Here is a 19,392-nt window from a genome sequence, read left to right as displayed (position 1 = left end):
CTGCTCAGCATCAACACAACAAGTCTTCTCACCCTGATTACCTTGATCAATTCTTTATTGAATGTCCTTATGGTCACCGTGTTGCTGAAGAATGTCCCTATGGTCATAAAGTTCTTGAAAAGGCAGGTATTCAGGTTCCTCCTTTGAAAAAGTCAGATGATGAAACTCAAGAGGAAAAGAAGGAACCTGCAAAGTGTCCTTTTGCCGATAGTAATGGTAGTGTCGATGTATCTAAATGCCCTATGATGAGTGCTGCTGCTTCTAATAATGATAAAAAAAAGACAGATAGCCCCAAGTGTCCTGTAGGTGGTGTTCTTCCTCAAAGTGAAAAATGTCCTCTCAGTCCTAATTACAAGATTACTTTGACTCCTGTTGTTGATGTCTACGAAACAGATGTTGATTTTAAATTTTATGTTGAGCTTCCAGGTGTTCATAAGGAAGACATGAAAGTTGAAGTCAAAGACAATATCTTGAAATTAACTGCAGAGGTAAAGACCGTTGTTGGTGAAGAGGATAAAGCTCGTTTCAAGGAAAGAAAGTTTGGTATCTTCTCTCGTGTTATTCCTCTTCATAGTAATGTTGCTGTTGAAAAAATTGAAGCCAAGTTGGAAAATGGTATTCTTACTATCACTGTCCCTAAAGGCGTTCCTTCCGTTACCAAATCTATTACCATTAATTAAAAAAAAAATTAAATCTATTTATTTAATGTATATACATGTTTATATACATTCTTATTTATTTAATTAATAAATATTTATATTTTTTTTTTTAAAAAAAATTTTTATTACAATTTACATTCTACATAGTCTTGTTAGAAAGAATCAAATTTAATTGTTATGCATTAAACTATCAATGATAATTCATTTTGACACAGTATAACTATGGAACAAAACTAATGTAGTAGACTCCACTTATTCCATATAAATGCACGAAGGCCTATTGGTTCCAGCTTTTGTGAAACGATAATTTACTGTGAAAAAAATAAAAAAAATACGTGTATTTTTAGCGATAGCAAAAAGGCTAAAATTTTCATCAGAAGATGATCCTGATTATAACTGTTTTACTATTTTTCGCTTCTTTATAGCTCATTTAATAGACATTTTTTTTCTTTACATTAATAATATTAAAAGTATTTCAATATAAGAGTTAAGAATCAATTCATAATCTTTGAAGATATCTGGTACAAGTAAATGCCATTATAAGATCAAAGGCACCCTCATGTTTGGCTCATTTCACCTTTCCTTTCACTTACTTATATACTATAGGAGATGAATATTCTAGATTAGTAGATTAATGAGCAAATTATATGATTTAAATTATTCTTTATTATTGTAATAATCTTTGATAATTATTTCTTCTTCGTCACTATCGTTTTCATTTTCATAATAAGCTTTTAAAACTGCATATTCATCTTCACTCCAATAGGGTAGATCCGAATCATTTTCTTCATTGTTATCATCACTAGTTATATCGTCATTTAACATGGACATTATTATTGCCAACATCTCTCGTGCTTCTTCATTTAGTACAGAAGAAGGAACTGTTTTTTCTTGATCATCGTTAGTATCTTTGCATTGATAAATATTACATAACGTTTGGGTCATCGAAAAAAGTAATTCATGAATAAATTATATTACATGAAAAAATAAAATAAAATGAAAGCGTTGGTTATTTTATTTTATTTTATTTTATTTTATTTTTTTTGAGCGGAGCCCCTCCCGCACACATCGTTTTGTTTGTCTTATTCTATTTATTCCGTTTTTTATGGCGTTAAAGAAAGTGATTATATGTAAAAATCATCAAGAAATATCTTATGTAATCATACAAAAGAAGAAAATTATTATAAATAGAGAAACAATTTTTTTTTTTTTTTTTTTTTTTTTTTTTTTTTTTTTTTTTTACATAAAAGGCTAATAACATTGCTCTCCTTTTTATTGTTATTAGGGTCATACGGTTTGCTGAATTTCATGTGATAACCTATACTTTGCTGCTTAATTGGTCCCACACTTTATTATTATTCCCTCTCTCTTTTTTTTTTTATTTTTTTAAAAAAAAAATTATATATATTTTTTGTTCTCAATTCTAATATAAAATGGATTATTTAAATGGATTTATACTTGATCCAAGACATCATGATTTACTTTCCATTCTAAAAGGGTTTCGTAATGGAGTTGTATATGGAGCAAAAGTAAGATTTCCACATGCACTAGTCATGACTATCTTATTTAAAACAGGATCGTAGGTTATATGTAGTCTTATAAATATATACATATATATTATATTATATTAACAACCGCATTTTTTTATGTATAGTGTAGAAAGTAAAGCAAAAGGAATTTTCAGAGCTACAAAACAGCATGCACAAAACTTGGGTACTTTTGCAGCTATCTACAAAACACTTATGATTGTACAAAGACGATTCAATGGAAACAAAGAAGCTAGTATTCATCCTTTTATTGCAGGTATTATCGGTGGATACTATGTATTTGGTGAAAATAATAGTATTAACCAACAGGTAAAAATAATTGTGTATCAAAAGGTAATTTTATATGTATTTAAATATTTACTTTTTTTTCTTTTTTTTTTCTTCTTTTTTTGGGGGGTTAATGATGATAGATTATTCTTTATTTATTTTCTCGAGTTGTATTGGCATTGGTTAAGGTACCAGTTAAAAGACAAGTTGTTGATGCTCCTCAACATACTTATCCTGTATTTGCTGCTGTCGTATGGGGCCTTGTTATGGTATATACATATATATGCATCTGTATATATATATGAATACATACATATAAATAGATGGGTGTACTGATATTCCTAATTCTAATTTCTAGTGGTTATTCAGGCATGAAACAGATACTGTGCAGCCTTCACTTAGAGCCTCTATGGAGTATATTTATCGTGATTCTGATACATGGAGTTCCTTAAAAACATTGTTATGGCATAATAAATAGATATACAATAAAGAGAAGGAAAAATGATATGCTCTTATTAACATATGTGTGTGTGTATGTGTGTGCATGTGTGTGTGTGTGTGTGTGTGTTTTCTTAAAGACAAGACAAGAGATAATAGTAATAACTATTTTAAATAATACAAAAATATATAAAAAAAAGTAGTATTTACTTATGCACTTTTACTCGAATTAAGATCATTTGATATAAAGAATGATAATAAACTAAATAAGAGCCTTATTAACAGCAAATTATTCTATGGTATAAATTATTGTAACATGTATAATATATATTATTTATTATCATATATTTACACATCATTGCTTATAAATTATTTCTTTTAAGAATATATAAAAAAGAAATACTAATTTCTCTCCTTTTGGTATGTAATTAACAAATGTGTATAATACAGTGAATAAAATCATAAAAAAAAATAGTATTATATATAAAGAAAAGAAAAGAAATACACATAGTATAATAGAAGGTTTGTATACATATATAAAAAAAATCATAATTATTAATCTTTAGATGTTATGTCCAGCTGCACGTCTATTTTTTAGCAGAGTTGCTTTAGACATATCGAGTTCAAAATTATTACGTCTTCGTCTCGATGCGATAGGAGCCATAGGGGTATGGTGGGTAGTTTTTGATATTTGTTCAGGTTTTACTGTATAAGCAGCTGGGGCAATACCTTTACCATCATGGACTAACTGTTCTGCCATAGCAATAACTTCTTTTTGAATTCCGTTAGAATTAACTACTGTAGTTTTATTTTTTTCATAACTGTTTAATGTATCAATAGAGGAAGTACTACTTTCATTGAGCTGGTCTTCCTCTTCCTCAGAGATAGAATCATAACCACCATAAGTGTGATAACCAGCAGTATCAGCAGCAGCAGTAGCAGCAGCAGGAGGAGGATGTTTGCCGCGGTTATTCTTTTCCTCTCCCATACGTTGAACAGCATATGTAATATCCATAATTTCTTTAATAGATGGAACACCAGGTGAAAAGATATCAACACGCTTTGCTGTTTGAGTTCCTGGTGTAACCATCGCTTTCGCTTTCGACTCAATATCATGATGATCAGCTTGTCTCTTTTGCTCTTCATGAATAGCAGCAGCTTTATTAGCAGCATTTTGCATGGCTTGAGCACGAGGATCATTTACCTTGAACTTCTTTTCAGTATTAAGGGGTTTCATTGGCATTAACTCTGTATCTTCCATAGCTTTAGGAGCAGGAGGAGGGAATTGGGATTTAGTGATCCATGGGTGTTGAAAGAATTGATTGATTGTGTAACGTTTATTAGGGTCAACGGTTAATAGATTGCTAATCAAATCTTTTGCAGCAGGTGAAATAGGATCCCACCAGGGACTTAAGAAGGTAAATTCACCTCGAGCTACTTTATGGGTTAGAGCACGAATAGATTCATCATAAAATGGGGGGAATCCACAAAGAATCGTATAGAGGACACAACCAATTGCCCACATATCAACTGATTTAGAATACTTTTGATCTCTTACAATCTCAGGTGCAGTATAGCCAACTGTACCACAAGGTGTTAATGTCGAATTATCCCAAATCACTTTGGATAAGCCAAAATCAGCAATCTTGATAAGACCAATACCACCACCACCGACGCCTTCGATAAATTCACCTTCATCTTCTTTGTCTTCATCATCAAATAGATTTTCAACATGGTCTCTTTTAATGACAGGGATAGGATCAAATAGAATATTTTCAGGTTTGATATCACTACATTTATAAATAATATACATGTAGAGATTAATATATGTATAGAAATATATACATGCGTATATATAAGGAGCCCCCCTCCCCTCCTCTCCCTCTCATTTATATTATTGATACCCCAAAAAAAAGATATATACCGATGAACTACGCCACATTCTTCATGAAGATAACGAATACCTTCTGCTACTTGTACAATAACATGTCGAGCAAGATCCTCACTGAAATAAGTTAACTTTACAATTCTATGGAATAATTCACCACCTTTACATAATTCTAATACTAAAAAGTAATAGTCGTCTGATTCTGAAAAATGAAAAAGTCGAACAATGTTCTTATGTTTCATGTTACGCATAATTTGAACTTCTTTCAAGATATTAGCCCGTTCTGTAGCCTTTGTCTTTTTTTTCATATTAGGATGTAAATGATTTTTTCCAGTCTAAAAAAAAAAAAATCGTCAGGATACATATACATTTGGATGTTGTCATGTTACTTTAATCATACTTCAGTAGCATCTAATTCTTTTTTCCTAACTACTTTAACAGCTACTTCTTTATTTGTTACTTTATCTCTTGCTCTAAATACAAATGAAAATGCGCCTCTAACATACACACACACAAAAAAAAAAAAAAAATAAGTTTCACAAAAAAAGGGGGGGGAGCAAAGCAAACAAACAAATAATAAAAATAATGAAAAAAAAAAGAGACTTACTCCCCAATTTTCTCGAGCATTTCGAAGCGATCTAAGCCGGGATATTGAGGTAAAACACTTTTACGTTGCTTCTCTTCTTCAACAATACGTGCTGCTACATCTTTATTTTTTTGTTCTGTTGTATGATCTAAAATTAAAGTCAATAATTATGTCAGCTCACTTATTTTTTTTTTTTTTTGTTAGGGAATAAAACTACCCTTTGGATAAGTCTTTTTTTGTTTAAACAAACTTTTAATTTGTGAAAGCATGTCCAAATAGAGTTATATACTCATAAAAAAAAACAGCAAAAAAAAAAAAGGAATAAAACATAAAAAATATGAAATTTATATTACGGAAAAAGAAACTTGAAATACGCTTACATGACGTCGAAGTTAAAAGACTTTCCCAATATAGTTAATTACGTCATATGCTTGAATTTAATAATAATGAGAAGGAGAGCAGGTTTTGCTTTTTTAAACAAATGACGGATATTATTAAAAAAAAAAAAAAAAAATACAGTTGAGTCATTTTATTATAAGCTGAAGTAATAACCTGTTTTTTTTTTTTTTTTTTTTTTTTTTTTTTTTTTTTTTTTTTTTTTTTTTTTTTTTTTTTTTTTTTAAATAGTGTTGTTTATAGTTGAGAAAATATTTATATATAAGGAGCTTTATTCAATTTAACAAAACTTTTATATTATATCTAGGAAATAGTTTATTGACTTTTTTTTCTCTCTTTTTTATATATAAAAATATATATAAATATATAAGGGTATATAACATATTCATTATATGATTTGTGAATTTAAATATTGTTGAATGTACGCATAACTTTCACTAACACTATCTTCATCATCCATAACTATTGTATCATCTTCGGTCATTTCTGTATCTTCTTCAATAGTATGAATAGAACCATATGTTTCATGATTCTTTTCTCGAATGTAAGCTAATTCAATGTATCCCAATGTATTGATATGAGGATAATTATTTTCATTAACAGAAGGAAAGGCATAATGTGGGATCTCTGGAAAATCATGTTGCGTCATACCACAGCTTTTGAGACCCAATAATCTCAAGTTCTTACATTGACGTATCAGTTGACGAACACCGTTGGGGGTTAGTCTATGACAAAAGGATAAATCCAGATTATGTAAGAAAGTTAACTGTGAGCCAATGACTTGTAAGGTTTGATCCGTAATAGCACATTCTAATAAAAATAAACCCTTCAGTTGTGTATGTGTCTTGATGAAGGGAATGATGGCATCGTCATCAAGAAGTGAGCCACCCGTAATTGAGAAATCATGCAAATTAGATAAACATGGCTTCCCATCTCTTGATGTAGTTAAATGATGAATAAATTCTTTAGATACTGTATTGCAACACACTAGATTAAGATGAGTTAAATAGTTTAAGCAGCCAAGATCATAAGCTGTTTCTTTCAGATTTAACCATTTACATCCTGATATATCTAAATATTCAATCATCAATTGCTCGAATGGTAAAAGAGCAAAGGGAGTGAGATATTGACAACAAGCAAAAGTGAGTCGTCGAAGCTGTTTACAGTGACCTAGATAATGAACTGAACGATAGGTCATGAGTGCACCTGTGACTCCAAACGACTTTAACTGTTTGCAATAGTGAGATACAAGCATAAGACTTTTATCTGTTAGTGTATCGGCTTTCCTTAACTCCAATACTTCTAAATTGGGCATCAAATGAAGCAAATTAATAAGCTCTTCATCTGTTAAACTGATTTTATAGCCTAGTTTCATAACTCGTACACATTCGCCTCTTTGGCATTTCGATAACTCTAAACATTTTATAAATTTTTTAAGTGTATCTGTTGATGACAATATCGGTTCTCTCCATAACTCAGGTATAGCTGCATCATGGAATTCTTTATTTAAAAATATACAAGTATATTTTGTAGCTTGCTTTAATGAGCAACAAATCAACGATATTATTTCTCGTGGTAAGTCAATCAATTTTGCCATTTTATATCAAAAAAAAAAAAAGAGATAAAGAGAGAGAGAGAGAGAGAGAGAAAAGACTATTATATAAAACGATGATTATAATATATTGCAAAATTTTATTATTTATTTATTTATTTATTTAGGGAAAATTAACGATAGCATTATATACATTTTTAATTGGGTGGATTTTTTGCTAATAATCCAATTAGCCTATAAAAAGCAATTTGTTCAGCTTCTTTCTTTTTTGTGCCACACCTTCTGTTCTTAAAAAGAATTTGGGATTCGGTATGAAAATTAAAACAACTTCGGCTTGAAAGACAGGATTATGAGGCATCCCACCCTTTTGTACAGTGATATCGACTTGAACTTCAGCCTCATGTAATTTAACAAGTGATAAGAATACACTTTTAGACTGGCCAGGTTGATCTAACGTATTTCTCAAAAGCTTATGATGTTCAGAAAAAATAGATGAGAAGAATCGAATCACTTTAGTCTCATAGCTAAATTCTTCTTCCTTGATTTGCCTAATATTAGGGTTAACAGGACCATGTGGAAAGGAAGTATTATATGTGCATGACATAGGTGGTTGTTGTGGTGGTGTAATGCTAGTCGTAGGTTCTTGAATAGCAGCTAAGATGGAGCTTTTTACATCTTCTACATCCACATTTTCTGTCTTTACTGGTGTTTGGAACTGATATTCCTGTTTTATCATTCTTTGATCAACCGAACTAACCGGTTGTGCTATTGATTCTGTTAAATCAAAAATGCCCTTTCGTGGTCTTTTTTTAGTTCGTTGATTACCTTCCATATCAACGTCCATGCCTGTCCCCAGTAATAGGTTAGATAAGCGACGAATAGCATCATCATCATCGTTATCTAAAGCAGAGATGTGAATCGTATTTGAGTTTGAATTCACTGTCCAATCTACCGGTGTAAGTTCTTTTTTAATGCCCTTACTAACAGATGATGGAGGAGTTGAAGGTGTTGAATTATAATAATCAGAAGGATCAATAGGTAAAACATGAGCTTCTTGTTGATAATTAGCAGGTACTTTAAGTTGCTCAAAATATTCTGGATGCTTTTCTAGAAATATTAAAATATCCTTCGAGGCTACCATTCTTGCCTTTTGTTTACTTATTGCAATACGTGTATGGCTAAAGGCTATTCCATTTTTTGTCAATTGACATGTTAACGTTATTTTCCACAGAGAATCAATTGTTTGCTCGCTTTCCATATTCAGTGATCCTTCTTTAGATTGAATTAAATGATTTAACGCGTAAGTAGGATGTTCAATGCTAGTTTTTATTGCCACATTGAGGTAAAAATTAGTAAGGTGAATTACTGTTTTTTCTAATAATTTTTCTATTGTTGGCATTCCAAAATAAGTGTATAAAACTCTAAAAAAGTATTAGTATATTTTCAAAATATATAACTATATAAATACATATATATATGTGTGTATATATTTATATATGTATAAACGAAAATATGATTTGTAAACATGTGTACCCTATGATGTTATTTATTATATTTGAATAGTTTTGTTTGGAAATATAAGCAAAAAGGTAAATTTCTTGGCCAAAATGTTTATGCACCTGAAGTAAGTTTGAAAACCTTTTTGCAAGTGAATTGAGAAAAGTATCATTATGAGAGGCGAAATGCTTAGCTAATATACTGCGAACAACAAAAGCTGCTGCTGCTTCTCCGATGAAACAAAATTTGTAGTTATTGTATTCCTCCTCTATAAAATTTGCAGAAATGATGTTAACTAGAATAGGAAAGGCAGGTGAAGCATTTAAAGAGTTGCCATTCCCTTCTATATATTTTGTAAAGGTCCTTCGAACATATTCTTCAATTGTATTTTCACTAATCATTGCTAAACTATAGGCGGCTTAAAATAAAAAAATATATATAAAAAAAGGGTATATGACATATTACATACAATTAAAAAAAAAAAACATGATTTGATGCGGGAAAAAAGTCCGGATCGGACATTATTATTCTCAATGCCATTTTTGATGGTTAATGATATACTTGATTGGAAGTGGCCCAAACTTTAGTAATCTTTCCTTTTTCCCTTTCCAAGGTAATTATACATGTACAATAAGAGATGGTGAAAAGGAATAGTTTGGGATAAGAATGGATACATATAGATGTATATGTATATTTTTTTCAAAAAAAAAAGAATAGATGGATGAATCTGTATAAAATGGGGAAATAATATATGTATGGATAAAGAGATAGGGGATAGTTAGATGTTCAGTGGTTGGTTAGATCAGTGTAATGACATTTACTGATTATTACTTTTATTAACAGATATACAATGGGTGCCTATAAGTATTTGGAAGAGCTTGCTAGAAAGAAGCAATCTGATGTTTCTCGTTTCTTGCTTCGTGTCCGTTGTTGGGAATACAGGTATTTATTTATTTGTATATATAAATTTCACATTAATTTTTATTAATTGATCTCATCTCATTGTACAGACAATTGAATGTCATTCACCGTGCTTCTCGTCCCTCTCGTCCCGATAAGGCTCGTCGTTTGGGTTACAAGGCTAAGCAAGGTTATGTTATCTACCGTATCCGTGTTCGTCGTGGTGGTCGTAAGAGACCTGTTCCTAAGGGTGCTACTTATGGTAAGCCCGTCAATGAAGGTGTTAGCCAACTCAAGTATCAACGTTCCCTTAGAAGCACTGCTGAAGAACGTGTTGGTCGTAAGTGTGCTAACTTGCGTGTCTTGAACTCTTACTGGGTTAACCAAGATGCCACCTACAAGTACTATGAAGTTATCCTTGTTGATCCCTCTCACAAGGCTATTCGTCGTGATCCTCGTATCAACTGGATCGTCAACCCTGTTCATAAGCACCGTGAAGCTCGTGGTCTCACTGCCATTGGTAAGAAGTCTCGTGGTCATGCCAAGGGTCATCGTTTCAACAACACCAAGGGCTCTGGTCGTCGTGCCACCTGGAAGCGTCGCAACACTCTCTCTCTCCGTCGTTACCGTTAAAGAGTTATTGTTTAGCAAAAATAAACTATATATTTTGTCTAGCTTTTTCACCTGTATATATATGAAGTTGTATGATAAAAAAAAGTGAAGGAATTATGGAATTTTTGATATGCAAAAAAAAAAAAAAAAAGGATTTATTGTTATAGTAAGATTACTTGTACGCCTTTTTTTTTTCTTTTCAGAATGATATAACAAGGATATTTTTAAGAGAAAGTACAATATGGCTTGTATAGATACATGTTGATAATTAGAGAACAGACTTTTCCTTAATGATAACCGAAGCTTTTGTCAAGTAGAATAAGGAGAAAAGTTAAAAATTATACTACTGAATGTGTAATTGACTATCATCGGATAATATTCTTTCATGATATAATGGAAACTAACTATTCTTTCTTATGCCTATTTTATATTCATCGTACAAACTTTCCTTTTTTTTTTTTGTCTCTGTTGATCTAGCTTTGAATACACTATATATAAAGTTAGATAACCTTAAAATGAATAGATCTATTCTTTCAGCTTTAGTAAAAAAAGACTTTATTTTATACCAACATTCTTCTTTGAGGTTAAGAAAGGGGAGGGAATACGGTGATAAATATACTGCAACAAAACCTCTTTTTTCCGTGTATATAGATATATTTTTTTTTAAATAAAGTACCATATAAGATACAAAAAAAAAAAAAAATGGGGGAGGGTAAGGCTTTTTATCTTGTTATGATGGATAATATGCCTTATTTATACTATGAATGAAGTCAAGAAAGTAGTTCTAACACGAGACTATAAGTATGCTTATCTTTCTCCATTACTCTCTCAAGATCAATTCGATAGAGCAATTCTGGGTTAACTAAATATTAAGAACAAAGTAAGACACAGCAACTATTTTAGCGAAAAAGGAAGATCTAAGAACAAGAATAAGTGGCGCTTGCGATAATATTCCATTAAAGCAATATTATTAGAAGTTTTTTTTTTTATTTATTCAACACTTTTGTTAACATGTTCGAGAAATGTTTTTTTTTTCAAAGAGTGGAACTATACAAGACTTAACTCACTACTATTACAGGATAAATAAAAAATGCAAAACTGCCATTTGCTAGTTATTTGCTTACCAAAACCAGTGATTTGGCTTCAACTGAGTTTATAACAAATAGATGTTTATTTTTATACACTTTGCTATTTGATACAGTGTGCACTGTACTTGTCTTTGCCCTATTTGTTATAAATTTTAATCTGAATTTAAATTTACACACTATCTTGTCTGTTATCGGAAGACAAAATCGATTTAATTAAGGTCTACTGTGAGGGAGGAGTACCTACTAATTATCATAAGGACAAAAATAAAACATTCTATTTCTTTCTTTTTTATTTTGTTTTTGTTTTTTCTTTTTCTTTCAGTGAAAGAGAAATGGATGCCTCGTTTATTAAAACACCTGAGGAGGTCTGTCAATACTTTAATGTAGACAGATCTAAAGGTTTAAACGAAAGCCAAGTTAAAGAACAACAGAAAAAGTTTGGCAGAAATGGTACCCTATGCTGATTTCTAATCATGAATCTATACTTATCTCTTTTTTTTTTTTCCCTCTCCCTCCCTCTCTCTCTTTCTATTCTATTTTTCTTTTTAAAACAAAATAGAACTTCCTGCTGAGGAATCAACACCTATTTATAAATTAATCTTGGAGCAATTTCAAGATCAACTTGTTTTAATTTTATTAGGCGCAGCTATTGTGTCATTTGTATTGGCCATTTTTGAAGATCAAGATACGACTACGGCATTTGTTGAACCTGCTGTAATTTTGATTATTCTTATTGCTAATGCAACTGTTGGCGTTCTTCAAGAATCAAGCGCAGAAAAGGCCATTGACGCTTTACGCGAGTATTCTCCTGATGAAGCTAAAGTGCTTCGTAATGGAGTCTTACGTAAATTACGTTCAGAGGAAATCGTGCCTGGTGACATTATTGATTTAGCTGTCGGAGATAAGATACCTGCTGATGCTCGTGTACTTTCAATTGACTCTAGTGTGTTCCGTGTAGACCAGGCTATATTAACAGGTGAATCTGTAAGCGTGGAAAAACAAGTAGAGGCAATTAAGGATAAAGATGCAGTCAAACAAGATCAGTGTAATATGCTATTTTCGGGTACAACCTGTGTTCTCGGTAAGGCCAGAGCCATTGTAGTGAAGACAGGTATTTCAACCGCAATTGGTGATATCCATACCTCTATATCTGCTCAAATATCTGAAAAGACCCCTCTTAAACGTAAATTGGACGATTTTGGTGATATGCTTGCTAAAGTCATTACAGTCATTTGTATTTTAGTATGGGTTGTCAATGTTCGTAATTTTAATCACCCTTCTCATAATGGATGGTTAGGCGGTGCTGTTTACTATTTTAAAATTGCTGTTGCCCTCGCTGTGGCTGCTATCCCTGAAGGTTTAGCGGCTGTTATTACTGCTTGTCTTGCTTTGGGTACTAAAAAAATGGCCAAACGTGGAGCGATTGTTCGTAGTTTACCTAGTGTTGAAACACTTGGTTGCACTAGCGTCATTTGTTCGGATAAAACAGGTACTCTAACTACAAATCAGATGAGTGTGTCAAGATTAGCTTTAATATCTAATGGTTCTGGTGACTTGGATGAAATGGCTATTGATGGTACTAGTTATGAACCTATAGGTGATGTTAAATCATTGGTGAATCATCAAATCGTTACGCCTACTCAAAATTCTGTCTTACATGATGTTGCACTTATTTGTTCACTTTGTAATGATGCTCGTATTGTATATGATGCTTCAACCGATAGCTATACCAATATTGGTGAACCTACAGAAGCTGCACTTCAAGTTCTTGTTGAAAAATTAGGTACCACAAGTATGGAATACAACCAACAATTAAAGTCACTCTCAAAGCCTGAACGTTCAATAGCTTGTAATGATTATTTTATGAATCAAGCCAAACGTACAGCTACCCTTGAATTTACACGTGATCGTAAATCGATGTCTGTCATTGTGGATAACAATACATTATTGGTAAAGGGTGCTCCCGAATCTATTATCGAACGTTGCTCATTTGTTCGTTTATCATCTAATTCTGAAGCTGTTCCTCTAACTGCAGAAATTCGTGAGAAAGTAAATAATAAAATATTAGAATATGGACAAGGCATGGCTCTTCGTTGTATTGGTTTAGCTAAATTAGAAAATGTGAATCCTAGTCAATTCGACTTGAAAGATCAAACGAGGTTTGCTGAGTATGAAAGTGGTATGACATTTATTGGTCTCGTTGGCATGATGGATCCTCCACGACCTGAAGTAGCTGACTCTATTGCCAAATGTAAGACTGCTGGTATTCGTGTGATTGTGATTACGGGTGATAATAAGAATACAGCTGAAGCTATTTGTCGACAAATTGGTGTTTTTGATATGAATGAGGATTTGATGGGCAAGAGTTATACTGGACGTGAATTTGATGTGTTATCAGATCATGAAAAGATTGAAGCTATTAAACGTGCTAGTTTATTCACACGTACAGAACCTGCACATAAACAACAATTAGTTGATTTGCTCAAGGCCCACGGAGAAATTGTTGCTATGACAGGTGATGGTGTCAATGATGCACCAGCATTAAAGAAAGCAGATATTGGTATTGCTATGGGATCAGGTACTGATGTTGCTAAGCTTGCAGCTGATATGGTTTTAGCCGATAACAATTTTGCTACCATCGAGAAAGCAGTAGAGGAAGGACGTAGTATCTATAACAATACAAAGCAATTTATTCGTTATCTGATATCATCCAACATTGGTGAAGTTGTTTCTATTTTCTTGACTGTTCTCTTGGGATTACCAGAAGCATTAATCCCAGTTCAGTTACTCTGGGTTAATTTAGTAACAGATGGACTCCCTGCTACTGCTTTAGGTTTCAATCCCCCTGATCATGACATTATGAGACGCCCTCCTCGTAGCTCTAAGGAACCACTTGTAGGTGGCTGGTTATTCTTTAGATATTTATTTGTTGGTACCTATGTTGGTGTTGCTACTGTTTTTGGTTACGTTTGGTGGTTTATGTTCTATTCTGGTGGTCCTCAAATTTCATACTATCAATTATCTCATTTCCATCATTGTTCTACATTATTCCCTGAAATTGGATGCGAAATGTTCACAAATACCTTTTCAATGAAAGCAACTACAATGAGTTTATCCATTTTAGTTGTTATTGAAATGTTTAATGCAATGAATAGGTAAAAAAAAAAAAAAACTAATTTTATAATCAAGCACTTGTTAACTTTTTTTTATTGTTTTTGTTTTTATAGCTTGAGTGAGAATGAATCATTATTAACACTGCCTTTGTGGAGTAACCTTTATCTTGTTTTATCTATTTGTTTATCCATGCTCTTACATTTTATGATCTTGTATGTTCCTTTCTTCAATACCTTATTTGCAATTGTACCACTTAATGTAGAAGAATGGATGGCAGTTTTATGGATTTCCCTTCCAGTTATTATTATAGACGAAATATTGAAATTTATCACTCGTACATGGATTGCTCCTCCTACTACTCTTAATCAACAAAAGAAAACCAAGATTTTATAAGTGATAAACGATATAATTATATATTACAATAATAAATAAAAAACGAAAACCACATTTAACTGTAGTCCTTTTTTTTTTAATATATTAAGCATCATTAGTTTTATTAATTCAAGTAGTTCTGTCAACAAAATACAAATACAAGGAGAGTCATTTTATATACCAAATTCAAGATTAAGGTTAATCAAATATGTTTGACGTTTCAAATAGTTTTTTTTTTTTTTTTTTTTTTTTTTCATTCTTTTCATTTGTTATTAACTTTACATGTTGTTCACATTTTACGTCTAAATCCTTCTTTAAGTTACAGTGAAGTAATGCCAAAATAGATTTTGCAATTTATTTGAATGTTCGTTAAAAAAAAAATACACATATTTGTATATATTAATAAATGGATATTAATAGTTCCAAAACCCTTTCTTTTTCCTTTTTTTTTTTCCTAATTAGATTAACAATGAAAAAGTTTCGATTAAAAAAAGCACCATTTAATTATACTGGCTTCTTTTTATCTATTATTGGATTTATTCTAACATTATTATGCCTAGTGGGGTGTAAAACATCAAGTAGTAAAGGGCTTTATTTTGTAAAAGTAACCAATGCTGAAAAGCCAGTGAATGGAACATCGGTCTCCATTTATTATGGTTGGCAAGCTTATTGCATAGAAGATCACGAAGTAAAGTGTGTCAGTGATCGTAGTGTTATGATTGTTCCATTTGGTAAAAAAAAAAAAGACATAAATGATATACATACATGAATATATTTGAATCGTTCATTTTGAAATTATTAACAATATGTTCTTAGATGTTTCAATTGTTAATCAGTTAAATGCCACTTATCCAAGTTTATTTTTGGACGTAATTGAACAAAATGATAGTTTAAATCCAGGAGCATCACCTAATCCACCTCATGATCCTAAAATTTTCCCCGCTGCTGTTCTTTGCTTAATATGTTCAGCTGCTTTACTGGTGCTATGTGTGATCAGAATTATCTTACCTGGACGTTATCAGGATGAATATTATTCAAGAGGATTTTTAGCTTGGGGAGCATCTATGTTTACCTTACTATTACTCATTTTGTCATCTGTCATGTATCAAGGCGCTATCAAACAGTTAAATTTAGCCTACCCTCACCTAATAGCTATTCAAGGTCCTGGTATGGCCATGATTGGGTTTGGTTTTGCTGCTTTTACTTTAGCAGGATTTTTGTTAACGAGAGGCTGCATGAGTAATGAATTTTCGGACACAAACGGTTATAATCCTCTTTAAAGAAAATACAATACAAACATCAAAAGAAAAAAAAAATTAAGGGGAGGGCGTATCTTATTAATGCGTACATTCCATCATTTTTTTTTATTGTCTATTATGTCTTTCTTAGCCCTTTTTTTTTCTAGAAATTTGCAAATCCTCTTCCATTTTTTATTTTTGTTGTATTTTTTATTATAGACAGTTGTAGTAGTTGTAGCCATACTGGCTGCTACTATTATTATTCTATCAGATATAATTCTCGCTTGTTGTTGCTGCCGGTTAACTAGAAGCGATTTTAACATTTTGTTCTAATAATAATAATAAAGACAGTAGAAGATTATGATTTTTTTTTAGATACTATTAAATGTAGATAAATAGATTTGACGTCTTAATTCTACTTTTAAATCATTTATACGACCTTTACCACACAGATATTTCTACTTTCAATACTGCCATTTCTGACTCTAGAGTTTTCATACGTTGCTATAATGATAATAAATCGGGATAAAGATGATAAGGTATGGAGAGGATAGGATGTAGAAAAAAAAGATGAAATGATTTATCATCAAATAAACTCTTTACGGGGCTATGATTCAGTGTAGATAAAGAAGGTAATGAAAGATCATTTTTAATAGTCATGAAGTAGGTTCTATTGAAGTAGGAGACAATGTTAACGCTTGAAGAAGTAGTCGTCATTTTATTCGCTGTAGTAGATAGATAGATCAAGAGAAGAAGGATGATATTTCGTTATTGTAATATTATACTAATTGTTAGCATCCATTCTTTGATGTCTATTAAGCGCATCCAACCTTGCAAAAAAAAAAAAAAAAAAAAAAAAAAAAAAAAAAAAAAAAAAAAAAAAGAAAAGAAAAAAAAAAGAGAGAGAGAGAGAGCGTTAACATTTATTATAAACATAAGGCCTTTCTCCTGTATACAATTTTTTGATGACGCTTGAGATCATGTTGACAGATATTATTGAGTTCAAAGGAAAAGAAAAAAAAAAGAAACCCATGTATATAAATAAATATATTCCAAAAATCATAATAAATGAGAAATATACCTGAAATGATCTATCTTGTGAATGAGTCGTTAAATGAGATTTTAAATTATGTATACAACTAAAAGTTTGTTCACATTGATGCCAAGTAAATATTTTAGCAATATGAGCTATTATATTACATTTTTGAGTTTCATTCAATAGAGATGATACTGTGTTGTCATCATATAAAATGAAGGTAAAATATATTCTCTCTCTTTATTTATTTAGTAGTGGCAAGTAACGATTTTTGTGCTGCACACATGTTTGAATTACCGACCTTTATACCTACATACATGCATTTCTTGTTAGCTTTAAAAAGAACCACAAAATAGAGCTTACGCTTTTTATTTGAATAAAAGTATATTTCAAAAAAAAAAAGTACATGTAGATATTTATATGTTGAGTCTTATTCACCATCTTTAATACGTTTACGTTCACGTTGTTGTAGTTGATAATGACTGCTACGTTTTCTATCTCTACTAAGTGATTTTATATTTTCTTCAAAATTAGAAGATAACTCTATATGAGAAAAATAAATATACAAATATGAATAATTATATAGAATGATAAAAAAAAAATACCTATTGATAAAGAGGATTTATTACTATCATCAGTCCAGGGATTTTCTGTAGAGGATTCATTCGAGATAAAATTATATTTCAATGAACCTTCAATTGAAGGATTACTGTTTTTCGTATGTAAATCTTCATTATTATTTATTATCTCTTCTGTAGTAGCTTCTTCTTGTTTAGGATCATAGGAAGTATTTAAAGTATCTGATGTATAAAGTTGATTTCGATTATTAAATGATGAGCGATAATTATAAGAAGTAAAATAGATATCATTTTCTCCATTATCGATAGATCCAGGGACAGGGCTATTATTATTATTATTATTATGACTATTATTATTATTATTATTATTATTATTATTAGTAGTAGCAGTAGTAGTAGTAATAGCAGTAGTAGTTGCAATAGTAGTAGTAGTAGTAGCAGCAGCAGCAGCAGCATCAGCATCAGCATCAGCATCAGCAGTATTTGTAGTAGCAGCAGTAGTAATGGTAGCAGCAGCAGCGGCAGTATCAGCAGTATTTGTAGTAGCTGATTGCTGATATCGCATAATTACTATTATACATATATTATGGATATAAATAGGATGATTGTTATCATTTTTATTATATCCTTGCTTACTATTATGTTCATGATTATTTTGTTGTCTATTTGTTATAGATATACTTGGAAGTGGTTGACATTTATTATGATCCCAATAAGTGGACATATTAAAAGAAGAACTGAATCCATTATTATTGTTTTTTATACTGGGCGATAACATGAGAGGTAAAATATGACTATTATTATTATTATGAGTACTAGAATTCAACATAAAATTATTATTATTAGTATTTGATATAATAGCAGAAGACGATGATGAAGAAGTAGCTAAAAAGACAGAAGGATCCTCGACAAATAAAGGGTAAAGAATATCTACAATTTTGAATTTTGTAGCTAAATCTTTAGCACGAGAAAAAGTAATCCTATTATGTAAATAAATATTAACAAAAAAAAGAAACAACAACATACAGATTACATATATATACCAAACGCCTTTTAAATGCATAGCTCCTACTTTAACAACAACACGACCTTTCTCATTCTTAAGGATACCATCGCGTTTTCCACGGGACATGCCAACAACATTAAGTAGTTTTGTACCATTAATCATATCATTATCTATAATCAAATAACATGTTATATATATATTAGAAACAATCATGCTATATAATCATAATTACCTTGTCGACGTGCAACACAGATACTTTTAGCATCTACTTGATAGCAAATTGTTCCTTCATCTTCCCAAACTGTAGTCGTTAATTTCGATCTTTGCATAGGCGTCGTACCAGAGACAAAGTGTGAAGTACCATTGCTATTAAATGCAGAAGGATAGCCTAAATAATGACGATTTGGAGGAGGTAAAGATGAGATTGTTGAATTATTATTCCAAGGCGTTGCCCAGTTCATTGAAGTACTATTATTATAAGGATGACGATTCCCAAAGGCAGAATACATATTAACAGTGTTATTGTTATTATGATTTAAACCTTGATAGGAAGATAATGAATGTGTTGCTGCAGTAGTAGTATAGGAAGGGGTTCTAGATCCTGAAAAAGCACTAGAA

General features: G+C 31.3%; 10 protein-coding genes across 10 annotated transcripts; 5 read left to right on the top strand and 5 right to left on the bottom strand.

Moving 5' to 3' along the window:
• Nucleotides 1–245: 245 nt before the first annotated feature.
• Nucleotides 246–680, top strand: BX663DRAFT_433365 (HSP20-like chaperone; the record flags this gene model as incomplete). Its single annotated transcript, XM_051522988.1, has 1 exon — nt 246–680. One exon carries the CDS (start codon nt 246–248, stop codon nt 678–680), a length of 435 nt encoding a protein of 144 aa, XP_051383571.1.
• Nucleotides 681–2,092: 1,412 nt separating this feature from the next.
• BX663DRAFT_433510 (Tim17/Tim22/Tim23/Pmp24 family-domain-containing protein) lies at nt 2,093–2,951 on the top strand (the record flags this gene model as incomplete). Its single annotated transcript, XM_051522995.1, has 4 exons — nt 2,093–2,238; nt 2,314–2,515; nt 2,617–2,742; nt 2,832–2,951. 4 exons carry the CDS (start codon nt 2,093–2,095, stop codon nt 2,949–2,951), a joined length of 594 nt encoding a protein of 197 aa, XP_051383570.1.
• Nucleotides 2,952–3,473: 522 nt separating this feature from the next.
• Nucleotides 3,474–5,700, bottom strand: BX663DRAFT_560540 (kinase-like domain-containing protein; the record flags this gene model as incomplete). Its single annotated transcript, XM_051531896.1, has 5 exons — nt 5,603–5,700; nt 5,407–5,533; nt 5,200–5,296; nt 4,836–5,134; nt 3,474–4,701 (listed from the first exon to the last, which is right to left on the bottom strand). Exons 1-5 carry the CDS (start codon nt 5,652–5,654, stop codon nt 3,474–3,476), a joined length of 1,803 nt encoding a protein of 600 aa, XP_051383569.1. The 5' UTR covers nt 5,655–5,700.
• Nucleotides 5,701–6,029: 329 nt separating this feature from the next.
• Nucleotides 6,030–7,399, bottom strand: BX663DRAFT_506975 (uncharacterized protein). Its single transcript, XM_051527262.1, has 2 exons — nt 6,286–7,399; nt 6,030–6,153 (listed from the first exon to the last, which is right to left on the bottom strand). The coding sequence occupies exons 1-2, from the start codon at nt 7,376–7,378 to the stop codon at nt 6,122–6,124; spliced, it is 1,125 nt and encodes a 374-aa protein (XP_051383568.1). The 5' UTR covers nt 7,379–7,399; the 3' UTR covers nt 6,030–6,121.
• Nucleotides 7,400–7,453: 54 nt separating this feature from the next.
• BX663DRAFT_506973 (uncharacterized protein) lies at nt 7,454–9,311 on the bottom strand. The gene is made up of 2 exons (XM_051527261.1): nt 8,867–9,311; nt 7,454–8,754 (listed from the first exon to the last, which is right to left on the bottom strand). The coding sequence occupies exons 1-2, from the start codon at nt 9,229–9,231 to the stop codon at nt 7,563–7,565; spliced, it is 1,557 nt and encodes a 518-aa protein (XP_051383567.1). The 5' UTR covers nt 9,232–9,311; the 3' UTR covers nt 7,454–7,562.
• A 358-nt stretch (nt 9,312–9,669) lies between these two features.
• Nucleotides 9,670–10,419, top strand: BX663DRAFT_506971 (60S ribosomal protein L15). The gene is made up of 2 exons (XM_051527260.1): nt 9,670–9,772; nt 9,841–10,419. The coding sequence occupies exons 1-2, from the start codon at nt 9,681–9,683 to the stop codon at nt 10,361–10,363; spliced, it is 615 nt and encodes a 204-aa protein (XP_051383566.1). The 5' UTR covers nt 9,670–9,680; the 3' UTR covers nt 10,364–10,419.
• Nucleotides 10,420–11,689: 1,270 nt separating this feature from the next.
• BX663DRAFT_506970 (SERCA-type calcium-translocating P-type ATPase) lies at nt 11,690–15,001 on the top strand. Its single transcript, XM_051527259.1, has 3 exons — nt 11,690–11,880; nt 11,990–14,585; nt 14,658–15,001. The coding sequence occupies exons 1-3, from the start codon at nt 11,763–11,765 to the stop codon at nt 14,935–14,937; spliced, it is 2,994 nt and encodes a 997-aa protein (XP_051383565.1). The 5' UTR covers nt 11,690–11,762; the 3' UTR covers nt 14,938–15,001.
• A 384-nt stretch (nt 15,002–15,385) lies between these two features.
• BX663DRAFT_485708 (uncharacterized protein) lies at nt 15,386–16,196 on the top strand (the record flags this gene model as incomplete). The annotated part of the gene is made up of 2 exons (XM_051524630.1): nt 15,386–15,647; nt 15,733–16,196. The coding sequence occupies 2 exons, from the start codon at nt 15,386–15,388 to the stop codon at nt 16,194–16,196; spliced, it is 726 nt and encodes a 241-aa protein (XP_051383564.1).
• A 963-nt stretch (nt 16,197–17,159) lies between these two features.
• Nucleotides 17,160–18,365, bottom strand: BX663DRAFT_34891 (uncharacterized protein). Its single transcript, XM_051522166.1, has 2 exons — nt 17,796–18,365; nt 17,160–17,733 (listed from the first exon to the last, which is right to left on the bottom strand). Exons 1-2 carry the CDS (start codon nt 18,331–18,333, stop codon nt 17,621–17,623), a joined length of 651 nt encoding a protein of 216 aa, XP_051383563.1. The 5' UTR covers nt 18,334–18,365; the 3' UTR covers nt 17,160–17,620.
• A 280-nt stretch (nt 18,366–18,645) lies between these two features.
• On the bottom strand, nt 18,646–19,235 carry BX663DRAFT_433023 (transcription regulator HTH, apses-type DNA-binding domain-containing protein; the record flags this gene model as incomplete). Its single annotated transcript, XM_051522969.1, has 3 exons — nt 18,646–18,748; nt 18,812–18,944; nt 19,007–19,235. Coding segments are annotated over 3 exons (465 nt in total), but the record flags the coding sequence as incomplete, so codon positions are not given.
• Between the last annotated feature and the right edge of the window lie 157 nt (nt 19,236–19,392).

The sequence above is a fragment of the Cokeromyces recurvatus genome (assembly GCF_025118155.1).
Source record: "Cokeromyces recurvatus strain NRRL 2243 chromosome Unknown BX663scaffold_10, whole genome shotgun sequence".
In the NCBI taxonomy this organism is placed as follows: Eukaryota; Fungi; Mucoromycota; class Mucoromycetes; order Mucorales; family Mucoraceae; genus Cokeromyces; species Cokeromyces recurvatus.
Note: the sequence above shows the minus strand (reverse complement) of the source record. Positions and strands in the feature narration are given on the sequence as shown.

Bases quoted from the DNA above. Each gene is read 5' to 3' on its own strand.
- BX663DRAFT_506970 (XM_051527259.1), top strand. From the start codon at position 11,763: ATGGATGCCTCGTTTATTAAAACACCTGAGGAGGTCTGTCAATACTTT. The intron at 11,881-11,989 runs GTACCCTATGCT...AAAACAAAATAG, and splicing joins GAAAAAGTTTGGCAGAAATG to AACTTCCTGCTGAGGAATCA. The intron at 14,586-14,657 runs GTAAAAAAAAAA...TTGTTTTTATAG, and splicing joins ATGTTTAATGCAATGAATAG to CTTGAGTGAGAATGAATCAT.
- BX663DRAFT_506975 (XM_051527262.1), bottom strand. From the start codon at position 7,378: ATGGCAAAATTGATTGACTTACCACGAGAAATAATATCGTTGATTTGT. The intron at 6,154-6,285 runs CTATTGAAGAAG...TATGTTATATAC, and splicing joins AACATATGGTTCTATTCATA to CCTTATATATTTATATATAT.
- BX663DRAFT_506971 (XM_051527260.1), top strand. From the start codon at position 9,681: ATGGGTGCCTATAAGTATTTGGAAGAGCTTGCTAGAAAGAAGCAATCT. The intron at 9,773-9,840 runs GTATTTATTTAT...CTCATTGTACAG, and splicing joins GTCCGTTGTTGGGAATACAG to ACAATTGAATGTCATTCACC.
- BX663DRAFT_34891 (XM_051522166.1), bottom strand. From the start codon at position 18,333: ATGCGATATCAGCAATCAGCTACTACAAATACTGCTGATACTGCCGCT. The intron at 17,734-17,795 runs GTATTTTTTTTT...TTTCTCATATAG, and splicing joins TAAATCCTCTTTATCAATAG to AGTTATCTTCTAATTTTGAA.
- BX663DRAFT_506973 (XM_051527261.1), bottom strand. From the start codon at position 9,231: ATGATTAGTGAAAATACAATTGAAGAATATGTTCGAAGGACCTTTACA. The intron at 8,755-8,866 runs GTACACATGTTT...ATACTTTTTTAG, and splicing joins ATAATAAATAACATCATAGG to AGTTTTATACACTTATTTTG.